Source organism: Cavia porcellus, unplaced genomic scaffold (genome assembly GCF_034190915.1).
Source record: "Cavia porcellus strain 051 isolate PalLab524CR breed Dunkin Hartley unplaced genomic scaffold, mCavPor4.1 scaffold_5, whole genome shotgun sequence".
NCBI lineage: Eukaryota > Metazoa > Chordata > Mammalia > Rodentia > Caviidae > Cavia > Cavia porcellus.
In genome coordinates this window covers 28,350,434-28,373,033 of record NW_026947488.1, presented here as the reverse complement: position 1 = coordinate 28,373,033, position 22,600 = coordinate 28,350,434, and the positions used below count along the sequence as shown (strand labels likewise).

General features: G+C 52.9%; 1 protein-coding gene across 1 annotated transcript; it reads left to right on the top strand.

The window, feature by feature from the left end:
* Nucleotides 1-5,241: 5,241 nt before the first annotated feature.
* On the top strand, nucleotides 5,242-15,870 carry Bpifb6 (BPI fold containing family B member 6). Its single transcript, XM_003476642.4, has 15 exons — nucleotides 5,242-5,341; nucleotides 6,665-6,764; nucleotides 7,729-7,833; nucleotides 8,278-8,427; nucleotides 8,587-8,650; nucleotides 9,058-9,118; nucleotides 9,847-9,938; nucleotides 10,699-10,875; nucleotides 12,022-12,075; nucleotides 12,421-12,591; nucleotides 13,230-13,297; nucleotides 13,622-13,667; nucleotides 14,414-14,477; nucleotides 14,914-14,990; nucleotides 15,665-15,870. Exons 1-15 carry the CDS (start codon nucleotides 5,242-5,244, stop codon nucleotides 15,689-15,691), a joined length of 1,356 nt encoding a protein of 451 aa, XP_003476690.1. The 3' UTR covers nucleotides 15,692-15,870.
* The last annotated feature ends 6,730 nt before the right edge of the window (nucleotides 15,871-22,600 follow it).

Genomic DNA, 22,600 nt, shown 5'->3' with positions numbered 1-22,600 from the left:
AATTTGAAGAGGATTAATGGTAATGTGGTTTTTATTATAAGATTTTAAAAATGTATGTAGTCTGTTAGTTTTTGGTCATGCCTTGTATACGGCCATTTTTTCCCCAGCCCAGCAGTCTGTATCCATGATGGGCCTAGTGCTATATGTTCTTGAAGAAGATAAATCATAAATGCTTGAGTCACCATCCAGAAGGAAACCTGTGACCTCTCTACACAGAACCATCCTTATCCTTAAAGGGCCCTATCCACCCTTTAGTTAGGTGACTGGTGGGCACTGGCTGCTGAGAGGGACAGGGTAGTGTAGCATTCTGAGCTCAGTCAGGAGCGGGAAATCACCCAGGGTTCCAGCCTGACTCTGGTCAGAGCAGAACTGTGAGACAGAGGAATGTCCTCTGTGTGGCATTCCAGGGCTTAGGGCAGATATCCAAGTAAGGACAGTCCTGTAGCCTGCAGACATCTGTGGAGAACAGAGACAGCTGCATGGCTGGCTTGGAATTGCTGGGCAGTCAGTGTAGATAGATGAGACCCTTGGAGCCACCTGCAGACAGCACAGGGGACAGTGTTGCTGATGGGGCCAGAGGTGAGGGTAGTGGCTCTGTGGGCTTCAGAAGACTGTGGTGAAGGCCACACAGGGCACTTACTGAGGATCTGGGCATTGGCAGAGTGGACAGATGGGATGGGTGTGAGCATGGGAAGTGTTCTTGGTTTCCGTTCCCAGAAGGCAGCAGAGGGACTCTGCCCAGGCTAAGGCTGTGGGGTGGCAGAAAATTGGCCCATGGCTGGGAAGGTGTCCCTTCATGTTCTCACATCCACATCACCAACCCACCAAGCTTCGAGAGCTGTGGGAAGGGTGACATCCTCGTGGTTCACACCTCCAGTGCCTTTCCCTGTGAAAGGCTCACGACACGCTCCCTTTAAAGGAGAAGCCACACTCATCATGAAATGCACACTAATGCGCACACTTAGCAACTGATTGCTAAGTGACACCGGGGTGGAGCTGGAAAGACCAACATCTCTGGTTCACCTTGTAGGCTGCTCCGGACCTTGAACGTGGGCCTGCTCATTGCCTCCGGAGGCCTTGGCCTTTCGCTCTCCTTACCACAGCTTTTCCCCTTGGCACCAGCTCTTATCGGGGCTCCTCTGGCCACGTTAGTGGGGTCTGGCAGTGTTCTGCCTCTCAGTCTCCAAGCCCCTCTGGCCACACTGATGCCCTTCAACTGCATCCTGCGAGTATTGCTGTCTGTGGCTTCCTTACACCTGAGCCTTCCCAGGGCCCAGCACACAGCAAGAGCATAAGTGGATTGTGGGCCAGCTGCTTCCATGCGTCTGTGCTGAAGCTATGTGGAAAGCCTCATGCTAGGGGAAAGAGGGGGATACCAGGCTTGGAATCACCCTTACTGGGTTCCCAAAGGGTCCAAGGAGAAGGAACAAGATGGCACTGAGCTTTGGCACTGACCCATGGTCAATGTTGGAGAGTAGGCTGGGGTGAAGGATGCCTCTGCTAGTCCTAGAAGGGTGGTAGGTTGGAGCAGCGTCCAGGAGGGTGGTGTAAGAGACCTAGTGGTACCCAAGGGGGAAGGAAGGCCACAGAGGCAAGCAGAAACCCACTGGGTGACCTGCAAGGTTGTGCTCCAGAGTCCCTAGCACCCACAGTCATCCCCTGCTGTGCCATTTACATGCTGTATGACTTGGGCAAATGGCTCAAGTCTTTTTCTCTATCTATGAAGTGGGGAAATCTTTTAAGTGTCCGCCTCCTCACTAGTGCTGAGGATTACAGAGGCTACGCACTACAGACAAATCCCGCACTCCTGGCCCAAGTGCATGGCATGTGGAGCCTGTTATGTTGCTATCACCTGCATCACAGAGGCCGAGGATAAAAGGTCAGGCCCAGAGAGTGGAAGTGTCGGCCAAGGCCACACAGCTTGTGAGGGCAGTGACTGGAACAGAGGCTCAGATCCCTGTGTTTCTCCCACTTCCCCCCACTTATGTCCCCTCCTTACCCCTCTCCAGTACTCAGGGTGGCCTGAGGGAGAGCGGGGAGGGCAGGTGCTGGAGTCCAAAGCACACGGGTGGATTTGTGGCAGTAGGAGCCGGTGAGGCCCGTCCTGTCCATGGGGGCGGGTCAGCAGGGATAGAAAGATGCTATCTGCAGACAGCTGCTCCAGCTCCGGCGGAGGTGACCAGGCTGCCTGGAGACTGCTGTCACTCTGTGGCAGATGACCATATCTGTGCAGTGTGGCCTCAGGCAGGCACCCTCCGGATTGCTCACTAAAGACCCCTGAGGTGCCCTGAGCCTATTTCCAAGGAGCTCCAGGAGAACAGAGCTGGCTGGGGCTGTGAACCTTGAGACCCAAGTGAGCCCCAGCTCTGTAGCTGGCTTATTTTGTGACCCTGGAATCATCTCTGCTTTCATGGCTTGCTGGGTGGGGATCCTGAGAAGAACTCTTTCCAGCTGGCACATTCCATGTCCCTACAGCCCTCTAGGAGGTACTCTGAGCCTTCCTGGCCTGGCCAGCAACTTCTCATGACCCAGGAGAGGAGCCTCAGCGACAGACCCCTGGGTCCAGTCACATATCTCACTTTTCCTTGTCTTGGGAGCTGGCTCCGCCTGCCCTTCCAGTACTGATGTCTTCCCCACTCCAGGGTTGCCCAGCTCCCATGGTAACAGAGCTTTCCTGTTCCTGTCTAGCTGCTGGCTAATTGGTTTCTACTTTCTGCTGCTCACTCGGAGATGATGCAGTTTTGTGATGGTGACGACTTGTGTAGTGCCCATCTTGCTCTGTGGGCTCTGGGAGACCTCTGAGGGCAAAAGCCCTGTGTGCCTTATGTCCCTGTGGTCACCCTAGTACCCTGCACCACAGGTCTGGCACCCAGAAATGCTCAATAGATGTTTACTATTAACTCTTAGGAACAAATGTGTGCCTAATGTGTGCCCAGACTCGGAGGTGCCACTGGGTCTGGGATGGGCAACAGCATGAACATGGATGTCTGCTTAGGTAATCACGTCCCTTCCCCAGTGCCTGTCCCTGTGCAGCCACCGGGCTTTCCAGATACCCTTGTCCTCCATGCTATTTTCTTTGGAACAGACTAAAGTATCACGTGAGCACCAGGCTCTTATTCTTTGGGCCTCTAGATAATTATCTGGCCCTTATTAAACCCTTAATTATCTAAGCCGCTAACCAGGCTCCTGAATATAAGGGTTTCCTCATTTCAGGGTTGGAGGCAGGTGTCAGTCAGCTTCCGAACCCTGTGGGCTTGGTGAGGTAAGGACAGTCCCCCTGCTTTTGACTCCCCAGAGAGTCTCATCTAGGAATGTCATTTTATAGATGACAAAACTGAGGACCAGAGAGGGGAAGGGACTTGCCTGAGGTCAGTGCCAGAGCTTGCATCCATGTCTTGATACACCCAGTGTGCCCACCTCACAGGCAGGCTCTGGACATTGCAGCCATCAGGCTTGCAGGGCTCAGGGGAGGTCAAGGAGGTTACAGGTGCAATAGGCTAAGGGAAGATCAGGAATGAAAACCCAGATCTGCTTTGCAGAAGCTCAGTGCTGAGCTGGGCAACTGGTTGGGGTCCCTAGGAGCAAGCGGTGAGCAGAAGAAGGGGAGGGAAAAATGCAAAGGTTAGGGGTAGATAGCACAGGGTTTGGGGGAGACTTCCTGGTGGGAGGAGGCCAGATTTGAAATAGGCCCTGAGAGATGAGCAGGTGACAGGTGGGTAGAGGGCAGGCATTCTAAAAGGAAGGACAGCTCAGGCCAAAGCATAGTCAGGAAAAATCCTCTGGCATCAACTGTTTCTCCCAGAAGTACCTGGCCACATGTTGCCCTAAGTGACTTCTATTCTAAGACAGCAAAAATTTCTGTCCCAACTCACGGGAATCCCCAGCCCCAGTTCTGGCTGGAGATGGGGAGATGGGGCAGTGTTTTGTCTCCCATCTGTGAGGTGGGCTGGCACTGGGAGAGACCTAACAAGCTCGTTTCCACCTTGCTTCCCTGGCACAGACTGCTGCAGCCCCCTGGGATGACATTCAGAGAGGTTTGCCCTGGAACACAGGGTGCTGGGCTCTTGCCCATGGCACATGTATGTTTCTAGGAGTTCGGGAAATGCTAAGGCCCATTACTTTCCAGTCAGGTGGATGTTCAATTGATACAGACAAAACAGAAAGAGAAGCTGTGTTCCTTCGGTGAATAGACGTTGTTGTCTCTTTATAGTCGGCTGCTTTTTGCTGTATGGTCTCCACCTAAATGCCTCCTCCTTGGGGAATCCTTCCTGAGCTCTCTGTCCCTTATGTACCCATCCCTTCTCTGCCTTCCCTCCAGACTTTAAGACGGGGGAGGAGGCCGGTGCAGGGGATAGCACGGTGCCCCTGCACGCCGCATAGTGGGCCTAGGATAATGTGGATGAGGAGTTCAGGCCAGACATGAGCTGGGGGCAGGTGGCCTGTGGGGGGGTTTGTCGTGACTCTCAAGGGTCTGGGAGCCTGACCCTCCACGCTGACACAGGCCAGACCACCATGGGCCTTCCTTGGTTCCTTTCAGCCAAAGCGTGAACCTGAACTACACACGTGTGCTAGGCGGGAGGATTTCGGGTCTTGGTAAGTTGGAGGGGCATTTCCTGGCAGTGCCGGGGGTGGTGGGGAAGCAGGAGTTTCTTGGGAACCTTGAATCTTGAGACTCCCATGGAGTTTGCTATTCGTTGGCTATGAAGCCTTGTTTGTGCCTCAGTTTTCCAGTGTCCAGTTTTCCTGAGACATGAGATCATGTCTCAGAGCACCTTCAGGGGCTTTGACTGAGTGTTAGAATTCTGTGTGGAAAACGGCTGCACAGAGGGGTGGTGGTGCTCCTGGTGTGTGGCTGTTACAGCGGGAGCCCCTGTTGGAGTGGGGTGGCACTTCCCTGTGTACCAGCTTGGCTGGGCACTGAACCCAGGCAATGCTGTGAATGAGTCTCCCATCAACATGCAGTTTAAGTTGGCCAGAGAGCATCAAGTCCATGGAGAATCTGAGGCCTGAAGAGGGACGCACACTACAGGGCGACTCCAGAGGCCCTCTTTGCATGTGGATGGTCCTTGGTCTCTTGGGAGAAGCCATAGTGATATTTGATGGCTGGTTGACTGGAGTCCAAGAGCTCCTGGCCCCACAGAATCTAGGGCTCCATCTGCTTTGGGGCCTAGGACACAATGGGGGGGACAAAGGCTTTGTGGGCTGCAACCCATTCAGGCTGCCGGGCACAGGTGGGGAGCCATGCTGCAGATCCTGTGTCTGGCGCTCTTTGGCCTGCTGACTGGCGTGCAGGCCGACCCTGGGGCACTGCTGAGGCTGGGCATGGACATCATGAACCACGGTGAGTCTGCAGAGGGTGCTTACAGGCTGTGGGAGGAATAACTGCCTGTGTTGCAGGGCCTTGAGCATCCTACAATCTTCAAACCAAACCCGTAAGCAATGTGTCATTGCAGTTCTATTCTATGGAAGGGGGAGTAAGGCCCAAAGCTCCCCCAAGTTAGAATCAGAGTTGGAAAAGCAGCCGTGAAGTCCCTGCTGGCCCCTGATCACAGGGATTGGAGACTATATCTCAGTTGCAAGAGTGGCAGATGTGGGAGAGATCCCAGTTCTGTCATCACCTTGCTGTATGATCTCAGGCAAGTCACTTGCCCTGTCTGTGTTGCTGTCTGTCCATCCATAAATGCAAGTAAATGAGAAATAGGACGACTAGCCCTTCCCTGGCAGGATACAATGAAATGTGAAATTAAAATCCCCTGGTAAAAGAGTTAAAAATTTACTTTCTGTCTCTACCCCGCTTTGATGACCACAAGAGAAATGGAATAAAATTCAGGTATAGAAGACTAGCCATAGGACTGGGGGTTAGCTCAGCGGCACAAGTTCCTGCTTGGCAAATGCAAGGTCTTGAGTTCAATCTCTGGTACCAAAACAAAACAAAACAAAACAAAACAAAACACTAAGGATTGTTCATTCAGCTTTCTGGGAATTAACCTATGAATGTTGGAGGGGTTTCTGTTAGGATGTCATTGGGTGTTGAGGCCTCCAGCCCTGGGCAATCAACGTCATTTGGCCTCAGGGCCAGAACCTCATTTTAACGGGTTTCCAGATGAGCCCTCTGATTGCTCAGTTTGGGATCACCTGGGTCACAGGGGAAGGTCGAGCGCTAGTTTGGGGTTTGAGGCTCTACAGTATGCATCCTGCAAATTGATTTCTATGTTCTACCTTCCAGCCACGAGGGATTTCTCATTCTCCTCCGCCTTACTTTCCCCCTCCCCTATCCCTGTTCTTGCTGTGCCCACTGCCCAGCAGGTCACCCTTTGTTTCTTTTCCTCCTGATTAAAATTCCAATTCCTCTGTCAAGGACCAATGCTTGTCACCCTCCTGGCAGATGTCTCTAGCTCGTCCCTGCTGACCCTAAACCCTTCACATGGCTCCTACAGCTGCCTGCACTTATCTCAGTTATGGCTTTTGTTGCTTGTTAATGTCACTGCTGGAGACTCTTCGCAGTAGACTGGGGAAGGGCAGGGGTTGGGTGTGATTCATCTCTAGATCCCTGGCATCACCAAACCCAGTGACTATAAGTGGTTTGGGATGCCCAAGAGATTAATGCCATTGAAGGCAGAGTGGGGGGCCTAGCTAAGTGTCTCTCTGACCCTGTGCCCCCCAGAGGTCCAGAGGGCTATGGAGGAGAGTCACATCCTGGAAAAGATGGCAGCGGAGGCAGGCAAGAAGCGTCCTGGGGTTAAACCCATCAAGGGCCTCAGCAAGTAAGCAGAAGGGGTTTGGGGGAGATGATGGGAGGGGGTGGAGATGCTGTGCTCAGACCTACGGAGGCAGGTGACAGTGGCACAGGAGCCTCTTCCCTGCCTGTTGCTGTCCTGCTGTGTGACTTGGGCAAGTGCTTACCCCTGTGTGGGATGTAAGCAAGATCATTTCGAGAAGGAAGTGATACTGGAAAGTAAGCCTCTAATGCTCTATGCGCACTGTGAGATCGCTGAGTTTGTGTGGAATTAAAGGAGAATATCGCCAGCAGTACAGATGAAAAGACACCAACTACCATCTAACAATAGGAGGAGACTGGTTCCATTGCGAGTGCCATGTGGGGCTGCAGTGGGGAGGCTCTGAGGCTCTGTGGGATTCAGGGACAGGACGTGACCGGGTAGCAGTGTCTGCTGAGAGCTTGGGGAGGAAGGTGGAGGTGCATGGACCACATCTTCCTTATCCTGAATCTCAACTAGTGGTTCTCAACTGGGGTGATTATGCCCCTACGTGAACAATTTGGTTGTCACTCTCAGAGGAGAGTGCTTCTGTCATCCAGGGGTTGAGGTCAGAGATGTTACAAAACATTCTCCTGTGGACAGGGTAGGACAGTCTGCCATGACGAAGAACTGCTTTGCCCCAAATGCCTCTGGTACTACTGCTGAGAAGCCCTGACCTAAGCAAACCCCTCCTTATTTATGGGGAAACTGAGGGCTATAGGAGGGATGGGAACAGACCAACGTCACACAGTTAGCCATCTGTCTTGCCCCACGTGTGATGAGCACTTTCTGTGTTCAAATTGGTTTGTGTCCAGCTTTTTGTCACATTTCATGGTGGGCCCAGGAGACAGGCTTACCTCTGTCACATGGCATGGAAGGGTCACCCAAGGATTCCCAGCAGGAGTGGAGGAGGGACCAAGGGCCTGGACCTGGTCTGCTCAGTTCTCTTCCCTGAGTGCCCATGACTTCCCAGTATGAAGGTCAAAGATGTCATCACACCTGTCATCACACTGAACTTTGTACCTGGAGTAGGCATCTTCCAGTGTGTGGCCACGGGCATGACCATCACTGGCAAGAGGTGAGTACAGCAGAAGAGGGGACGGGGAAGGGGAACATGTCACCCATATGGGCACAGTTACTGCGGACCTGCTGTGTGCCATCTGGGTGTCGTGATCTGAGATGATGCAGACTTGGTTCCCATTTTGGTGGGAACCAGACTAAGACAACCACAGACTGAACAATCAGTCTAAAAGAGTGGAAGCTTTGAACAGGGGAGAAAGAGGGCATCAGAAAAGGCTTTGGGGGTGGAGTTGACAGCTGAGCAGTCTGAAGCATATGACAGGGTTCATCCAATCAGGAGAGGGGAAAAGATTGAGTGTGTGACTCCGGGAAGGTCCCTCCTCTTTTTATCTGAGGGTGGTCCCCTTTCCTCCTTCCCTCTCAGAGCTGCTGAGATTGTGGGCAAAGAGGGGTGGGGAGAGTGGCAGAGATGCCCATGATGCCCACCTGCCTCGACCTCCAGCTTCACGGGAGCGAACATGGAGATCATCGTGGTCCTGAACATCACAGCCACCAACCGGTTTCTGCAGGATGAGGAGACAGGACTTCCCAAGTTCAAGAGTGAGGGCTGTGAGATCACCCTAGTCAGCGTGAAGACCAATCTGCCAAGCAAGTGAGGGCCCTGTGGCTGGGAGGAGGGCTGGTTCACGCTGCCACCCTGACCAGCTTCCCCACCCTAAGACATGGGACTTCCTTAACTGTGGCCCTTCGTGTCCTCTACCCAATGCCCTGACCCTGGCCCACTGTCTGTTCATCTGGGGCCGGTACCTAGCATGCTGCCCAAGGTGATCAGCAAGTTCCTGGACAGCACCCTGCACAAAGTCCTCCCTGGCCTGGTGAGTGGCCCAGGGTGGCCTTGGTCTTCCTGGCTGGAACTGCTTACATAAGGGTGGCAAGGACAGTTTCTTTGGGCCACTGACTTCGATTGGTGCATAGTGGCTGAGAAGGCCTCTGAGGTACTGCCAGGAAGTGGTGGGATCATCTGTGTTGTCTCTGCCAGGAGCATGGATTGGGGGAGACAGCAGCCTGCATGTTCCAGCTTGCTGGCCCTGCCTAGATGACCAACCTCCGGGGGCTGTTGTCAGGAGATCTGGGTGCTAGGTCAGACTCCACTGCAGACTTTCTGTGTGACTTGGGCCTCAGTTTCCCCCACCAGTACCTGTTCCTTGAGATTATTTCTCCTAGAGCCCCACTGAGCTGTGAGGAGTGAGGCCTCTCAGTCAGGTTACTCCCTGGCTTCCAGATGTGTCCAGCCATTGATGCAGTCTTGGTGTATGTGAATGAGAGATGGGCCAGCTTGAATCGTGAGTAGAGCCTCAGCCACCACTAACCCTGTGTGGGGACAGCAGGGTGGCTGTACCTCCACCTTGCATTGCTCAATCCCCAATCAAGTGGCAGCTCCCAGCCCAGCCTTGGGGCTAGAAGAGGGCTGAGGCCATGGTCCATCCCCTGCACTGTCCAGGTGGAAAGCCTGAGGCCTTGAATGATTCTGTATCCTCTCTTCTCGTCTCTCCACCCAGTATTTGCTCCAGCACCCCAGGACCCCAAGCACTGCAACCATTCTGCACCCACCCCTAAGCCTCACATCCTACAGAGTCATACCAATTGTGATGATCCATATTTGAGTTGCTTTTATCAGCGGGACCTGTCGCTTCCATATTTTGGGGTCCACAACCCTCTCCAGTGTGGGGAAAAGTACATCCCAGTGGCTGGGACAGAAAAACCTGGTTCATGTCCCTGGCAGTGTGTCCTGGAAAGCCCCTTCTTTACTCTGAGTCTTGATTTGCTCATCTGTAAAACAGTCAGTGCTCCAGCCTGCCACTCTCCTTCAGTCCATGCTGTGACACCTTGGAAAGCATGCAGCTCTGGCCCTGAAGAGCAGTGTGATTTCCAGGACAGGTCCCATAGCCTCCATCCTGTAGCTGAAGCCTTGGGTCACAGAGAGGCACAGGACCAGAGAGCAGCTGCTTGGTTCAGGCCTCTCTGGGCTGCCCTGTGGTTGACACCTCTGAGCAGAGTCTCCTCTTCACAGAGCCCATGCCTGTGGGCCATATGGGCACCGTAAGATATGCTCTGGCATCCACACCGACCACAACAGCCAGCCATGTCCAGGTGGACTTTAGTGTAAGTTCCAGGGCCCAGGAAACTGGAGCTTGGACTCATGCCTTGGGGGAGCTGTTTCCTGGGGCAGGTGGCTGGATGGGGTATTGGGGTGGGAGGTCAGGCCTTCCATGGCCATTTCCCCTGATGTCATTTGATTTCTGCTTTAAGCATGAATTGAATCCACCAGCTGATATTGAGGGTACCAACTTTACCCTCACACTTCTCCCATAGCCGCTGCTTTTCCCAGTGAGGAGGGCTTGTTCACTTGTCCCTGTCACTGTACAGCCATGTGGGGTCCCTGGGACTCAGGGGAGGCAGGGCTTGGCTAGGGGCCCCAGTGAGTTGAGGACAGAGTTCTGTCCTCATCCAGGTCTCTAGAGCCCCAGGAAGTAAGGTGAAATATATCTTCCAGGAGGAGGAAGAAAATTCCTAAGAAGTCATCTCTTTGTGACCTCTCCTTCCAGCAGGGTTTGAGCAGTGGTCCTCTTTTGGCTACGTCTCTCCTCTGGCTTGTAAGAATAAAGTAGAAACCATGTCTGGATAAATTAGGGCTTCCAACTGTCAAAGTCAGAGCACCAGTGGTCTAGTGACTGATGTCCTTATTCTCTTGGGCCTCAGTTTACCTGCTTCTATCCTGGTAGGGCCACAGAGGCCCACTGTGGCTCTAACATTTAGTGACCTGCTGCCTCGAGGCTTGGTTTGAGCCCCATTAGTCTGGAGGCCTGAGGCTCACCTGCCTCTATCCCTCATAGCCGACCATCTTCCTCCTGGCTGCCCACAGCCCCTGGTGCAGCAGCAAACGGGGCAAACTATCCCACTGACTGACCCTGAGGAGGCCCTTGAGCTCCCCGAGGACTATGGCGAAGGCTCCTCTCAGCTGTTCTTGTCAGCCGCCTTCCTCACTGCAGAGCTGGGCCTGCTGCAGAAGTCCTTGGATGTGAAAATCCAGGATAAGCTGGTGAGCTGTCCAGGGCCTGCCCACCTGCCTGATCTGCCTCTGCCTTCTATGTGGCTGCAGAAGGATCCTCTGGGTAGTTCACTGCCAGGGACATGAACCAGTCCCTGCCTACTTCATCTATCTGACAATTGTCCTGGGGTTGTGGGCTGCACTAGAGCCCGAAGGAGTCTGGGCTTGGGTTTGGGTTTTTACCAGGATTTCACCCGCCATCCACCATCCTTCTGTCCATTTGTCCATGTCTGACTGTCCAGACATCTGACTAATTATCCATGGGACTGCATCTCTTATACCTTAGCTAGCCCCCTCCTGCCATCCAATTGTTGCCCATCAGTCATCCGGCCAGCTTTTGTGAATCACAGTCTAGTTCTGGCCTTCCAAACAGTAACTACCTGTCCCTTCCTGCCATCCGCATAGCACCTAGAATAGGGCCTGACACTGTCGAATAAGTGAATCTATGCACCTGCCCTTTACCACCCACATCCCTGCATCCCCACCCACCCAGCGTTTTGTGATCCATCCTTTCATAGCCCTTCACCCACCCATTCCATCCCGTCTCCTCAGCCTCATCATCTGCACCCCTCCCTCACTGAGAGTCAGTTCCTCCTCCCTTTACGCACTGGACATCCAACCCTCCATGAAGCTCTCACCCATCCGTCCATTCACTTAGTTTCCCACTCCTCCTCCCATTGCACCGTCTTCCCATCCTTTCATCCTCCTGGTCTTCATTCCTTTCGTTCACTCATGCATCCACTCATTCATCCACCTATCAGCCATTCATGTGCCTTTTCTTCCACTGGTCCCTCCGTCCTCCACCCATTCACTTACTCATCTGTTTATCCATTCCCTGTCAACCTATCTACCCATCCCTGAACCCATCCTCTCACCCTTCTTGTCCATTGCATCTATCAGTTCTGCCCTCTGCCTTAGTGCTTTTCCATGCACCCATTTTTTCTCAGCATTCGACCTCACACTGAGAGCTGCAGGCACTGGAAAGTGTCGGCTATGATCTGGGCTACCCAGAGGATCCTTCTGCAGGTCAACTGGACTAGAGAGTGGAGTGACCGGGGGAGCACAGTCCTGAGTCAGGGGGGTTGTTTGGATGGGTGTGGGGGGCTTCCTTCCCCAACCTTGACTGTGATTTTTCAGATTGGTGCACTGCCCCCACAAACCACAGAGACCCTGGCTGACTTCCTCCCTGAGGTGAGTGCTAACCCATGACCCTGTACTCTCCCCTGTTGTCCAGGCAAAGGGGATGGGGGGGCTTGGGAAGAAGCTGTTCAATGCCACACGTGCCTTGTCCCATACTTCTCCATAAAGTATTCTTAGCATCTTAGCAGAGAAAGCTCAGCCTTTACACACTGCCAATTCCTAGGTCTGGTATAGAAATCACCAGATTGTGTGTTTTGCTCCTTGTGTCACCCAAGCGGCCCACTCATCATTGTATGTCATACTTCCTGGGTCCAAGTAGAAATCAGCTCTTTCTTGAGGGACTCTTGGTTCTGAATGAAGCTCTTTTCCAAGGCCCTGAGTGAGGGATTTCTGTAGGTGGCTGAGATCTATCCCAAGCCGAAGCCCTTGGTGACTCAGATCAAGATAACTAAGTCCCCCAAGGTCACCATGAAGTCAGGAAAGAGCCTGCTGCACCTGCATGGCACCCTGGAGATGTTTGCTGCTCAGCGGGGCAAGCACCCTGTGTCCCTCTTCCTCCTGGAGGTGGTGAGTAGGGTCTGCCCCCTCATCCCCACCCTTGAGCTATCCAGGCTGCTGGGCGGGGCTTCAATGAGAGCCAAGAACTGGATGGAATATTCTTAGTTCGTCTCATCTGTGTGGCCTGACCTGGGCACTGTCACCTGTCTGACCCTGGACTCTGCCTTTGAACCTGTAGCGGCTGGGCAGGGTCAGCACACTATGGCCCAATGATTTAACCCTTCTCTGCTCTCTCCCTCCTTCCTCTCTACATCATTGCTTAGCAGCTGCGAGGTCAGGAATAAGCTCACTGAGGGGATATGGGAGGCTGAGAGACACAAGTCCAGTTTGAGGAATCACAGAGGACTTCCCAGAGGAGGTGATAGTTGAGTTGGCTTGAAGTTTGAGAAGCAGCTGGTCAGGGAAGCGCTGATGTCAAGGAGGTGGGGCATGGAGAACACGTCAAGCAAAGGTCATGGCAAAGGACCACAGTGTGTGCTGGGGTCCTCCATAGTACCGGTTGTGGTTCAGGATGCCCGCACTGCGAGTGTGGGGACTGCTGGGCTTGGTATCTGGGGACAGGATAGAGAAGAGGGCTCCTGCTTTGGCTTGGAAATAGTGCTCCTGGTGGGAACCTGTGCTTCCTCTCTGTTTTCTCCCCACATCAGCACTTCAATCAGAGGATCCAGTACTCAGTGCATGAGAACCGGCTGCAGCTGGCCACCTCTCTGGACAGGTAGGACCCACTGCCCCAGGCTGGCATCCCTGGAACCTTGCACAGGCACCACCAGCATCACCTAGCTTTCTGTCCCAGGTTCTCTCTCTGATCCAGGAGAGCCTGGGGGTTTAAGCTGTGGGAAGAGAATGAGAAAAGGTGGGAATTACTCAGTGTCCCATCATAGGTGACGTGCAAACCGAGACTCACATACACCTGAAGGCCATAGAGGAGAACCCTGTATCAGGGAGGGGCTGGAATTCGTGGGATTCCCCTTTTCCAGGGTCGGGGCTGATGGCACTGACCAGTATCTCTCCCCATCTCCTGCCTGACTTCTCTCCACAGATTACTGAGCCTGTCCCGGGGTTCGTCATCAGTTGGCAACTTCAATGTAAGTGTCTCAGGTGTTTTGCCTGGTCTGGTTTGAGACCAGTCTCAGTTCCTTGGGGATACCAGGGCAGAGGCTTCAGCACGGAGATAGGGAGAACAGAGCAAGTCCATCTGGAGGTCTCAGGGCTCCTGACCTTGGGAAAGTCCTTTCACCTGAGTCCCTATTTCCTTTTTGAGACACTGCCAGGGATAGTGGCTGTCTGGGCTGGTGCTGGTTGGCCCAGCTGTTATTTTCTTTGGTCTGCATAGCCTCAGGCCCAATTCTGAAGCTGCCCTCCTCAGGTTCTGTGTCCTGTGCTTTGCTGCACATGTTGAACCCCCATAGAAACCCTGTGCATAGGTGCTACTGTATCTTAGTTTCACAGCCAGGGAAACTGAGGCACAGACAGGTGGTGGACAAATAGCTGAACAAAGCTGCTGGATTTTCCCTTGGAGAAAGCGTTAGGCCTGCAGCACCACTTCCTGTCTCCTGAACTTCCCACTCCTGCATCATAACCCGAGGCCCACAGGTCACCTGAGCAGAGACTAAGCAGAGTTGCCCAGAGCCCAGGTTTTGGTGCTAGCTGGACAACCTGTCTGACATCTCCAAAATCCATTGCTGTGGCCCCGGTCTTAGCTGGAGGGAGGCAGAATGGATTCTTTGTATTCTATTGTGTTGGGTCGTATTGAATTGGATCGGATTAGATTTATTGGACTGAATGGATTGGAGGATGGCATGTGGATGTTTTCTTTCTTTCCTTTCCATAGGAAAAGGAATTAACCGACTTCATCACTGATTATCTCCATGAAGCCTATACCCCAGTGGTCAATGGTGAGGCTTAACTTTACTAGTGCAAGGAGCATTTTAAGCAAGAAGGGGTACACACACACACACACACACACACACACACACACACACATACACACAAACACACATGCATGCACCCGCTGGTCTCAAAACCCCCATCACTGACTGTGAAGGGGAAGCCAAAAGGGAGTGAATAGATGATCATCACTGACTCTTTGAGGCCAGTATAGTCTTATTATCACCTGTCCAGGGACAAAGGCCATCCCACTCCAACCCCCGACCTCATATCATAAGTGAGATTTTGACCTGGGAGTAAGTACATGGCAGATGGGTACGTCGCTGCTTATGCAGCTGGCAGACATCACGAGTTAATCACTGTACCATTTCCTCCTGCCCTGCTCCAGGGAGCTTCTTAACCGCAGAAAAGTCAGGGTAAGATGCTGCTTTCTGTACTTCTCAGATGTACTACAGGTGGGGCTCCCACTCCCAGATCTTCTGGCTATCAACTATGACCTGGCTGAGCTGGACATAGCGGAGGTGAGGTGAGGGGCTGGGAGAGGACATGTCAATCACACTTTTAGCCAATGGGTGATGAACAAGAACCCACCTCCCTCCAGCTAAAGGGCCTGGGCCTGGGGAGGGCCGGTGGCCATCAATATAATCTTGTTAACCCTGTGAACAAGATCCTGTCCCTCAAAATCTGGGGACCTTCCTTGGCCAGGGATTCCTCAGAAGGATAACTGAACTCTGCTACTCTCTTGATCTGCCACACTGGACAACTGCTTGACCCCTTTTTATGACTCCCTTTGTCTATGCTTAAAATGGGGATGAAAATATGGGCATTGATTTCACAGAGCTGTGGCTATGATTCACTAAAATAAGTCACCTAGGGAAGCTGGTAAGTGTTTCATAAATACAGGTTTTCCATTGAATACCACTGGTTGAACATGGAGTAATGAAAATGTATGTTTCCCCCATTCAATCTCTCTACTGTAGGGCTGCTTGTTCCCATTTAACAGGTGGGAAAATTGAGGTTTAGAGACATGAAAGAACCACCCTAGGGTTACAAAGGAGTCTACTCCAATCTTGGTGTAAACACTGTGCTGATTTCTATCTCCTGATCATGGACCCAGCTCCATCCCATCTCTGTGCCTGAGTGGCCTTGTCATTGCTCCCCATCCCTCTGTACCTGGCTTTTTTTCTCCTGCCAGAATGCCCTGGTGCTGGACTTGAAGTAGGCCTGACCACACAGGACTCCCTGCCAGCTGCCCACACACCGCCATCCCTGCACCCTGTAGCAGGGCTGCCTGATAAGAGCCCGCAGGCTTGGCCCTGACCCCTGCTTCCTGTGAGGAGGAGAGAGTGGGACAGGATTGGGTTGGGGCCTGGCAATAAACTGGAGAAAGATCCTCACAAACATCCACGCTTTAGTCTCTTTTGTTGCAATCTGATGTGTGGCTTTTCCTCTCCTTTGGTGGGTTTGGAGGCTAAGCCCACCTTGGGGTGCAGGGGATAGCCAGTGGCAGCCTTGGGGTGGACTGGAGCACGCCCATGCCCTGTACCATTTCAGCTCACCTACACAGTCCCCTGTCACCTCACTGTGCTGATGAGGCCATTGAAGCACAAGGATCAGTGGCCTTTTCCAAGGTCACATCGTTTGGCAAGTGGCAAAATGTTTCCTGCCCCCAAATAGGTAACTAGGGGACGCTCCATTCAAAGGGAACCTGTGTCCCCACAGAGCTCTCCTGTGTCACCTCCCTCTATTCCCACAACAGTTGAGGTGTGAAGGACTGTCCATCTTTCACCAACAAGGGGACTGGGGCTTAGAGAGGTGGAACACCTGGCTTAAGACCACCTGGCAAATTGAGGGCAGAGTTGGGATTGGAACCCGGGCTCTGGACCAGATCTGAGTTTAGATCTCAGCCCTGCCACCTTGCTGCTGCTGAGGGCCCCAGGTGAGTCACTGTACTGACACAAGCCTCAGTCTCCTCACTGTACAAAGGGATGTTGTCAGCGCTGACTTCAGCAGGGCCAGGTGGAGATGAAGAAATGGAATTACTCAAAGTGCTTAGCTTGGTGCCTGGCTCATAGAAGGTCTCAGTAAATGTCAGCCATAGGTGAGACAGATGGGAGCTGTCAAGAGCACGTACATGATGAGCATTGCCCGGGACAGTCTGAGGTTGTTTCTTTGTCCCACATTCATGGGTCGATCAGCAGCCTGACATTTGCTACATCTGTTCTCATTGCCTCCTCTTCTGGGCTTCATTCTCTCTCTCTCTCTCTCTCTCTCTCTCTCTCTCTCTCTCTCTCTCTCTCTCTCCTCTGTGGCTTTGGAGGATGGAACCCAACATGTGCTCTATCATTGAGCTAAGTCCCAGCTCTGATATTCTTAAATTGGTTCATCTTAAAGTGAATGTATATTTAACATAAGTAAGTTAAAAATAATTTTAAGTGGATCCTGAAAATCTGTGCTACTTGCTAGAACAGAAAGAAATAAGGAAACAAACAAAAAAAAAGATCCAATAACTTTGAGAAAAAAAGCACATCAGGTCCCTGTGGTCACTGCTGCTCCAGCTCGGATGCTGTGACGGGGGCCAGTGGTAACTGTGTCTGTGTGTCCACACTGTCTGTGCATCTGTCTCAATGTCTATGTCTCCGGGTGGGTTGGATGTGGAGTCTGGGTTGGGTGAGAGTGGGGGATCTGTGCCTGTGCACCCGCGTGTGTCTGTGGTGTGACCATGAGCCCAGTCAGGGGGCCAGTGCTCTCCAAGCCTGTGAGGCCCTCGCAGTTGGACTCCATCCCAGGCTGGCACAGGCCCATGCCACAAGGCAAGGAGGCCCGGATGCCAGAGCCGTCCCTTATCTCTCTGGGCCCTAATTCCATCAGCTGTCATCTCTCCAGCTCGGGGACAGTGGCAGCCTTGAGGCAGGTGTAAGAGATACAGACGCCTGGATAATCTGTGGGTAATGACATCTGACCTTGGGCCTCTGGGAGACACCCCTCTGCTCCCCACATCTGCCTTGTGTGCCTCATGGCAGCAGCCTCACAGCCACCAACAGCCATCCTGCACCTTCTCCAGGCTGTGTGCAGATGGGGAAATCAAGGCTGTTCAAGTTCAAAGCCTGCGTTCTCACCAGAGCCTGCATACAGTGTGGCTTCAGACAAGCCATAGCCCCTCTCTAGAACTCAGTCCGCCAGCCTGTACAACAAGAAAGGGCTTGGGTGTGCTGATCTCTAATCTGACTCTTACTCAAGATTCTCCCTGGCGAGGAAGTGGGGGCAAGGGCGCCCTCATTCCTGTGTCCCCACTCCTTGTCCCACTGGGTACTGCTTCCTTGCTGGACTCCTCAAACCTAGATAATGAAGAGACGAGGCGACCTGCTCAAGAGCACCTGATGTAGGCGGAGCTGGACCTGAGTCCCATCTGCTCAGGGCCAGTCCCCTCGGGGCCCCTCACCCCACACTCGGCAGTGATGCATTGTCATCCTTTAAGGAAATGGGGCAGGATGGCAGCAGAGTCGGGCTGTCGATCCTGGTCCCACAGTTGTCAGCCTCTGGGGACCTCCCAGGCTGCCCAGGCGATGTTCCTCACACCTGAGTCCATGAGCCTCATCTGCCCTGCCCTGCCCTTCCACTTCCCCAGCCAAGTCTCCACTCAGCGCCCCCAGGAGGGCTTCCCAGAGGCATCACCGTCACCTAAATCTCCCTAGCATCCTCCCTGATACCCAGGGCACTTGTCACAGTGGGACCAGGTGAGTGTGGCCACCTTTAATGTTAGTTTTTTTTTTTAAAGAGGATAAAACCAAGGGAAATAAAACAGAATACAACCAATCAAAATAATATAAGTGATACAGGACTTCAAAAACTTATGAAATCAGCAATAGTTACCATAATGCCTTTTATTTTCTTCAAAATAGCTGCAGATAGCTTCGGACATAGTAAAAATCGAACAGTACAGAACAGAATAGAACCAATAAAAACAAAACAGTGAATGCAATAAAGGACCTCAAAACAGGACAGTAGTAAATCCAAATTGGCTACTATAATATGTCTTGCTATCTTTTAAACAGCTGCTCATGCCATGAAATTTAACATAGTCAAGGGGAAAAAAAAAAAAAAAAGAGAATAAAACCCAACCCAACAAAACAATGAAAACATGGTTTCCAGGTGGGGATTGCTTCCTGGTGAGGCCTTGTTTTTTCCCTCTGCAGTCAGTGAATGGTGCTGATTCATGGAGATGCTTTGGTCTGGCTGTCCCCACTCTGGCAGTGGCCCACGCATGGCCCGTTTGTCCATTTTGTGGTTGGGTAAACTGTGGTTCTTGGAGGTAAGTCATTTGATGCTTGATAGTGCATGGCAGGGATGGAGCGGATTTCCAGCTCCAGATTCAGCAGGGGCAAATGTGAGGGACAGTTCTCTGCTCTGTGCCTCCCTGGTTCCCAGCACCTTTACCACATTTATCGCCATGGCTGCACATCATGCTGCCTCGGAGGCCGGGAAACATGCTTATCCTGGCCCCTGCACCTCGACTGAGGAGTCAGAGTCGCCACAGCTGGGGGCTCAAGGACACAGATTTGGATGTGTCTTCCCTCACACAAGCCCAGTCCCTGGCCCTGCTTTGATGTGGGGTGATGAGTATGGGGGCAGTGGAGTCCCCTGGGGATGGGGTCCGGCAGGAACTGGGGAACTTGGTAGCATTTTCCTCTCTTCCAACAGCCTGAGCCACGCAGCAGCGAGGACGTGGGCACAGAGTCAGGGGCCTGCGTGACCCTGCGTGACTCTGGCAAGCGGCTTCTCCCGAGCCCTGGCTCCTAGGGCGGAAACAGGGAACAGCTTCAGCACCAGCAGCACTGGTGAGCTGCTGCAATCACGAAAATCCAGTGCCACCCACACAGTTAGTGCTCAGGAAACGCTAGGCGTTGGCTTTCTTTTCTCTTCCTTTAAACTGTCTTAGCAGCACGGGCTGCAGAGTGATACCTGTGACCCATAGATCTGAGTAGGACTGTGTGGTGGCTTTGGTGGCTGTTTGGGGGCACCGTAGTGGGTCCCTATTTAGTTATGCATACATACACATAGATCCTACGATTCTGTTTTTAGTTGTTCACCCAAAAGAAAAGGAAAATAAAAGACATGTATCCCCCAGGGACCGGGCAAGAATTTTTACAGCAGTGGCAGTTAGTAGCCACAGCTAGGAGGCTCAGTCTCTGGGCAGGGAAGGCACAGGGTGGGCGTGCACGTGCAGTGTGTCCCCGGCAAAGAGCGGCTGGAGCCTCACAGGACCATGCGAAAGGGCGCCATGGACACCGTGTGCGGGGAGCCAGCAGAGGACACGCGCGCCATCAGCTGTCCCTGTGCATGTGCCACATGCCACATCATGGCACACAGGGACTCCTCCATTGTGTCAGGACAAGGGTGGCTTGGCAGGGACACACGGAGACTTCTGGAGGCCTCTATGCACCGCATGAAGTGGTACACCTGAGCTCTGCTCTGTTCTGCTCGTGTCTACATTTCATACAAGGTTTATTTTATAGTTAAGAAGCAGGCTATGAGTCACAAGGGTCAATAGGTGGAAGGTTAGGTTCAGTCACTGTGGTCACGGTCCCTGCTCTCCATTGTCCCCAGGCTGGTGCTTGTGCCCTGCACAGACCCCCGGACGTGCTGGGCGTGTCATCACTCTGCGAGAGGAGATCCCAGGGACCGAGGGCACAGAGGTGGCTCTTCATCGGCTCTGGAGGAAGGATCTCCTGGACAGGCACCTGCCGAGGAACTGCAAATAAAAGCCAGAGCCTATGAGTCCACACTGGCACCGCAGTGGCCCTGAACCTTTCTGGGCTTCCTGCAGCAGCCACCTCATGCTGCCCCAGCCCGGCCTCCCCAGGCTGCGGCTCTGGGCGTGGCTCCCGGCCCTTCCCTGCTTAGTTGGGCCTCCAGCTTCTCACTCCTGCATCCTGTGGGTATGTGTTCCCTCAGAAGCCTGCAGCCGCTATGATGGCACGCGAGGTCACCGCCTGAAACGTGGCAAGCTCTAGTTTTGCTGTTTGTGGATTTCGAAAAGTTAGTCTAGGTTATATGAGAAAAACAAAGCACAAAGAATAACTGATAACTTTATGCTGAATATGTGTTAGATGGTCATATTTTGGATATACTGGTTAAGTAAAACTGTGTTAGTAAGATTAATTTCATTGTCTTTTTTAAAATTTTACTTTTTGTTTTTTTTAAAAAAAAACTGTGGCTGCTGGAAAACTTCAAACAGCATTGCATTGGTGCCAGTGAGCTCCTCCAGGCAGGGCTCTGCCTCTTGCTTACTGAATTGTCTCCAGCATCTGGCAAACAGTTGGTGCTAACGCTTGCTAGCATAAATAATGAAAGAGGAATGAATTTCTCTTCACTGTCATCTGAATCAGCCTCTGAAAAGGGGCAAAACTCTGGAGTGCTGAGAACACTGGGCCATGGGAGGTGGAAGTAGCTTTGTGCCTCCTCCATGACAGCCCAGAGTCCCTTTCTCTGGGCTGGTGGCCAGCTGTTTGCCGGGCCCCAGTGGCAGAGGGTCAGAGGCCCAGCAGCCTTGAGCTGCTTCCTTCCCTTCCTGGGCCTCTGTGAGGTGGGGGAAGGCGGTGCAGATTCTGTACTGTGGGGGTGGCTCTGTGGAACTGGAGGGAGCCCAACTGGGGTGGCAGGGTCTCACCCCACCGAGCTCTGGGGGAGGTGGCAGCATCTGCAGCCCCCACGCCTTGGCCCCTCTCCTGGGAACCCACCGCAGCCTCCTCCCTTTCCCACAGAAGGAAGGCTTAGTTGGGCCCTAAGGGAAAACCACAACTTGCTTCTGACTTGACATATTGACGGGTTCCTGGCGGCTGTGCCCGCTTTGTGTCCCCATAGCTGCTGTGTGCATATAAGGGCCTGTTCTGGCCTCAGATGGGTGGAGGAACCAACGGGAGGCTGAGTCCCCACCCACCCGTGTGGAGCAGCAGGAGCAGTGGGTAAGGCTGCCCAAGGCAGCCCCTGGCCTGTCCTGACTCCAGCCTTTGGCCATTTGACCTCCTGCCATGCCATCTGAATAATGGGCACAGGGACAGTGCACCCTAAGAGGGGCAGGGACACTTGGGAGGTCGTCAAGAATGGAGGACACTGGCTCCAGGGATCTCTATTTTTCCTCTAAAGTCATGGGACTGACTGACTGGCTTCCCACTTTCCATAAGAAATTCCAGAGGTGCAGATGGGAGACCTAGGGAACCTAGATGGACGTAGCAAGCCTGCTGCTAGGATGTACCGTGGCATATATAGCATCTCTGCATCAAGTGCAGAAAGTGCTGCACGGCTGGGCTGACCCAGTACCAGGGCACAGGGATGCAGGTTTCCAGCTTTGCTCTTCAATGTGCAGTCAAGGTAGAAGCCACACACAGTACCAGGCCCTCAGGAAGCTTCCAGAGATGGTGAACAGGGACACTCTCACATGCCATATTAATGCACTGTGACGAGCACCTTCAAATACATCTTCTGGGAGCTGTTCAGAGATGGGCCGGCTTCTCTAGACAAGGAAAAAGGGAAACAGGGAAGATAAAGCTCAGTCTTCAGTGACTCAGATGAAGAGGTTTCTCTTCAGAAGGAGCATGTGTAAAGGCCCTGAGGTCAGAATGGGCTTGGTATGCTTAAGGCCAAGGCACTCAAAGAGGCAGAGGTGGACTTTGTGGGTCGATGAGGAGCCTGGGTTTTAACCCAAGAGTTTCAGCAAGGGTGACATCAGGGGACAGGTGGAATATGTGGGCTGGAGGATGGGGACGTCTATAAAGAAAAGCTATTCAATGAGACTAGTGATTAGCCTCGCTCCCGTCTTCAGTCCCATCTCCCCGACAGCAGCATTGGGAAGGAGATGGGGAAGATGAGGGAGGTGGTGCATGTTAAGCTTAGGTGTTTGGTGTCTCCAACCAGCATGAGCCGGCAGGAACTGGTCCAGAACTACAGCTCTCATCCTGCCGATGTGGAACTGCCCTGAGCAGCTTTCACTGCAGACCCCCAACAGGCTCACCAGGGTCACACTGTGACTTGGAAGTCAGGCAGGCTCAGGTTGGAATTCTGGCCCTGGCACTGATGAGCTCTCAGGCCTTCGTGAAGGCCTCTCCAAGCTTTTGACCTGTCAGTTTTCCCA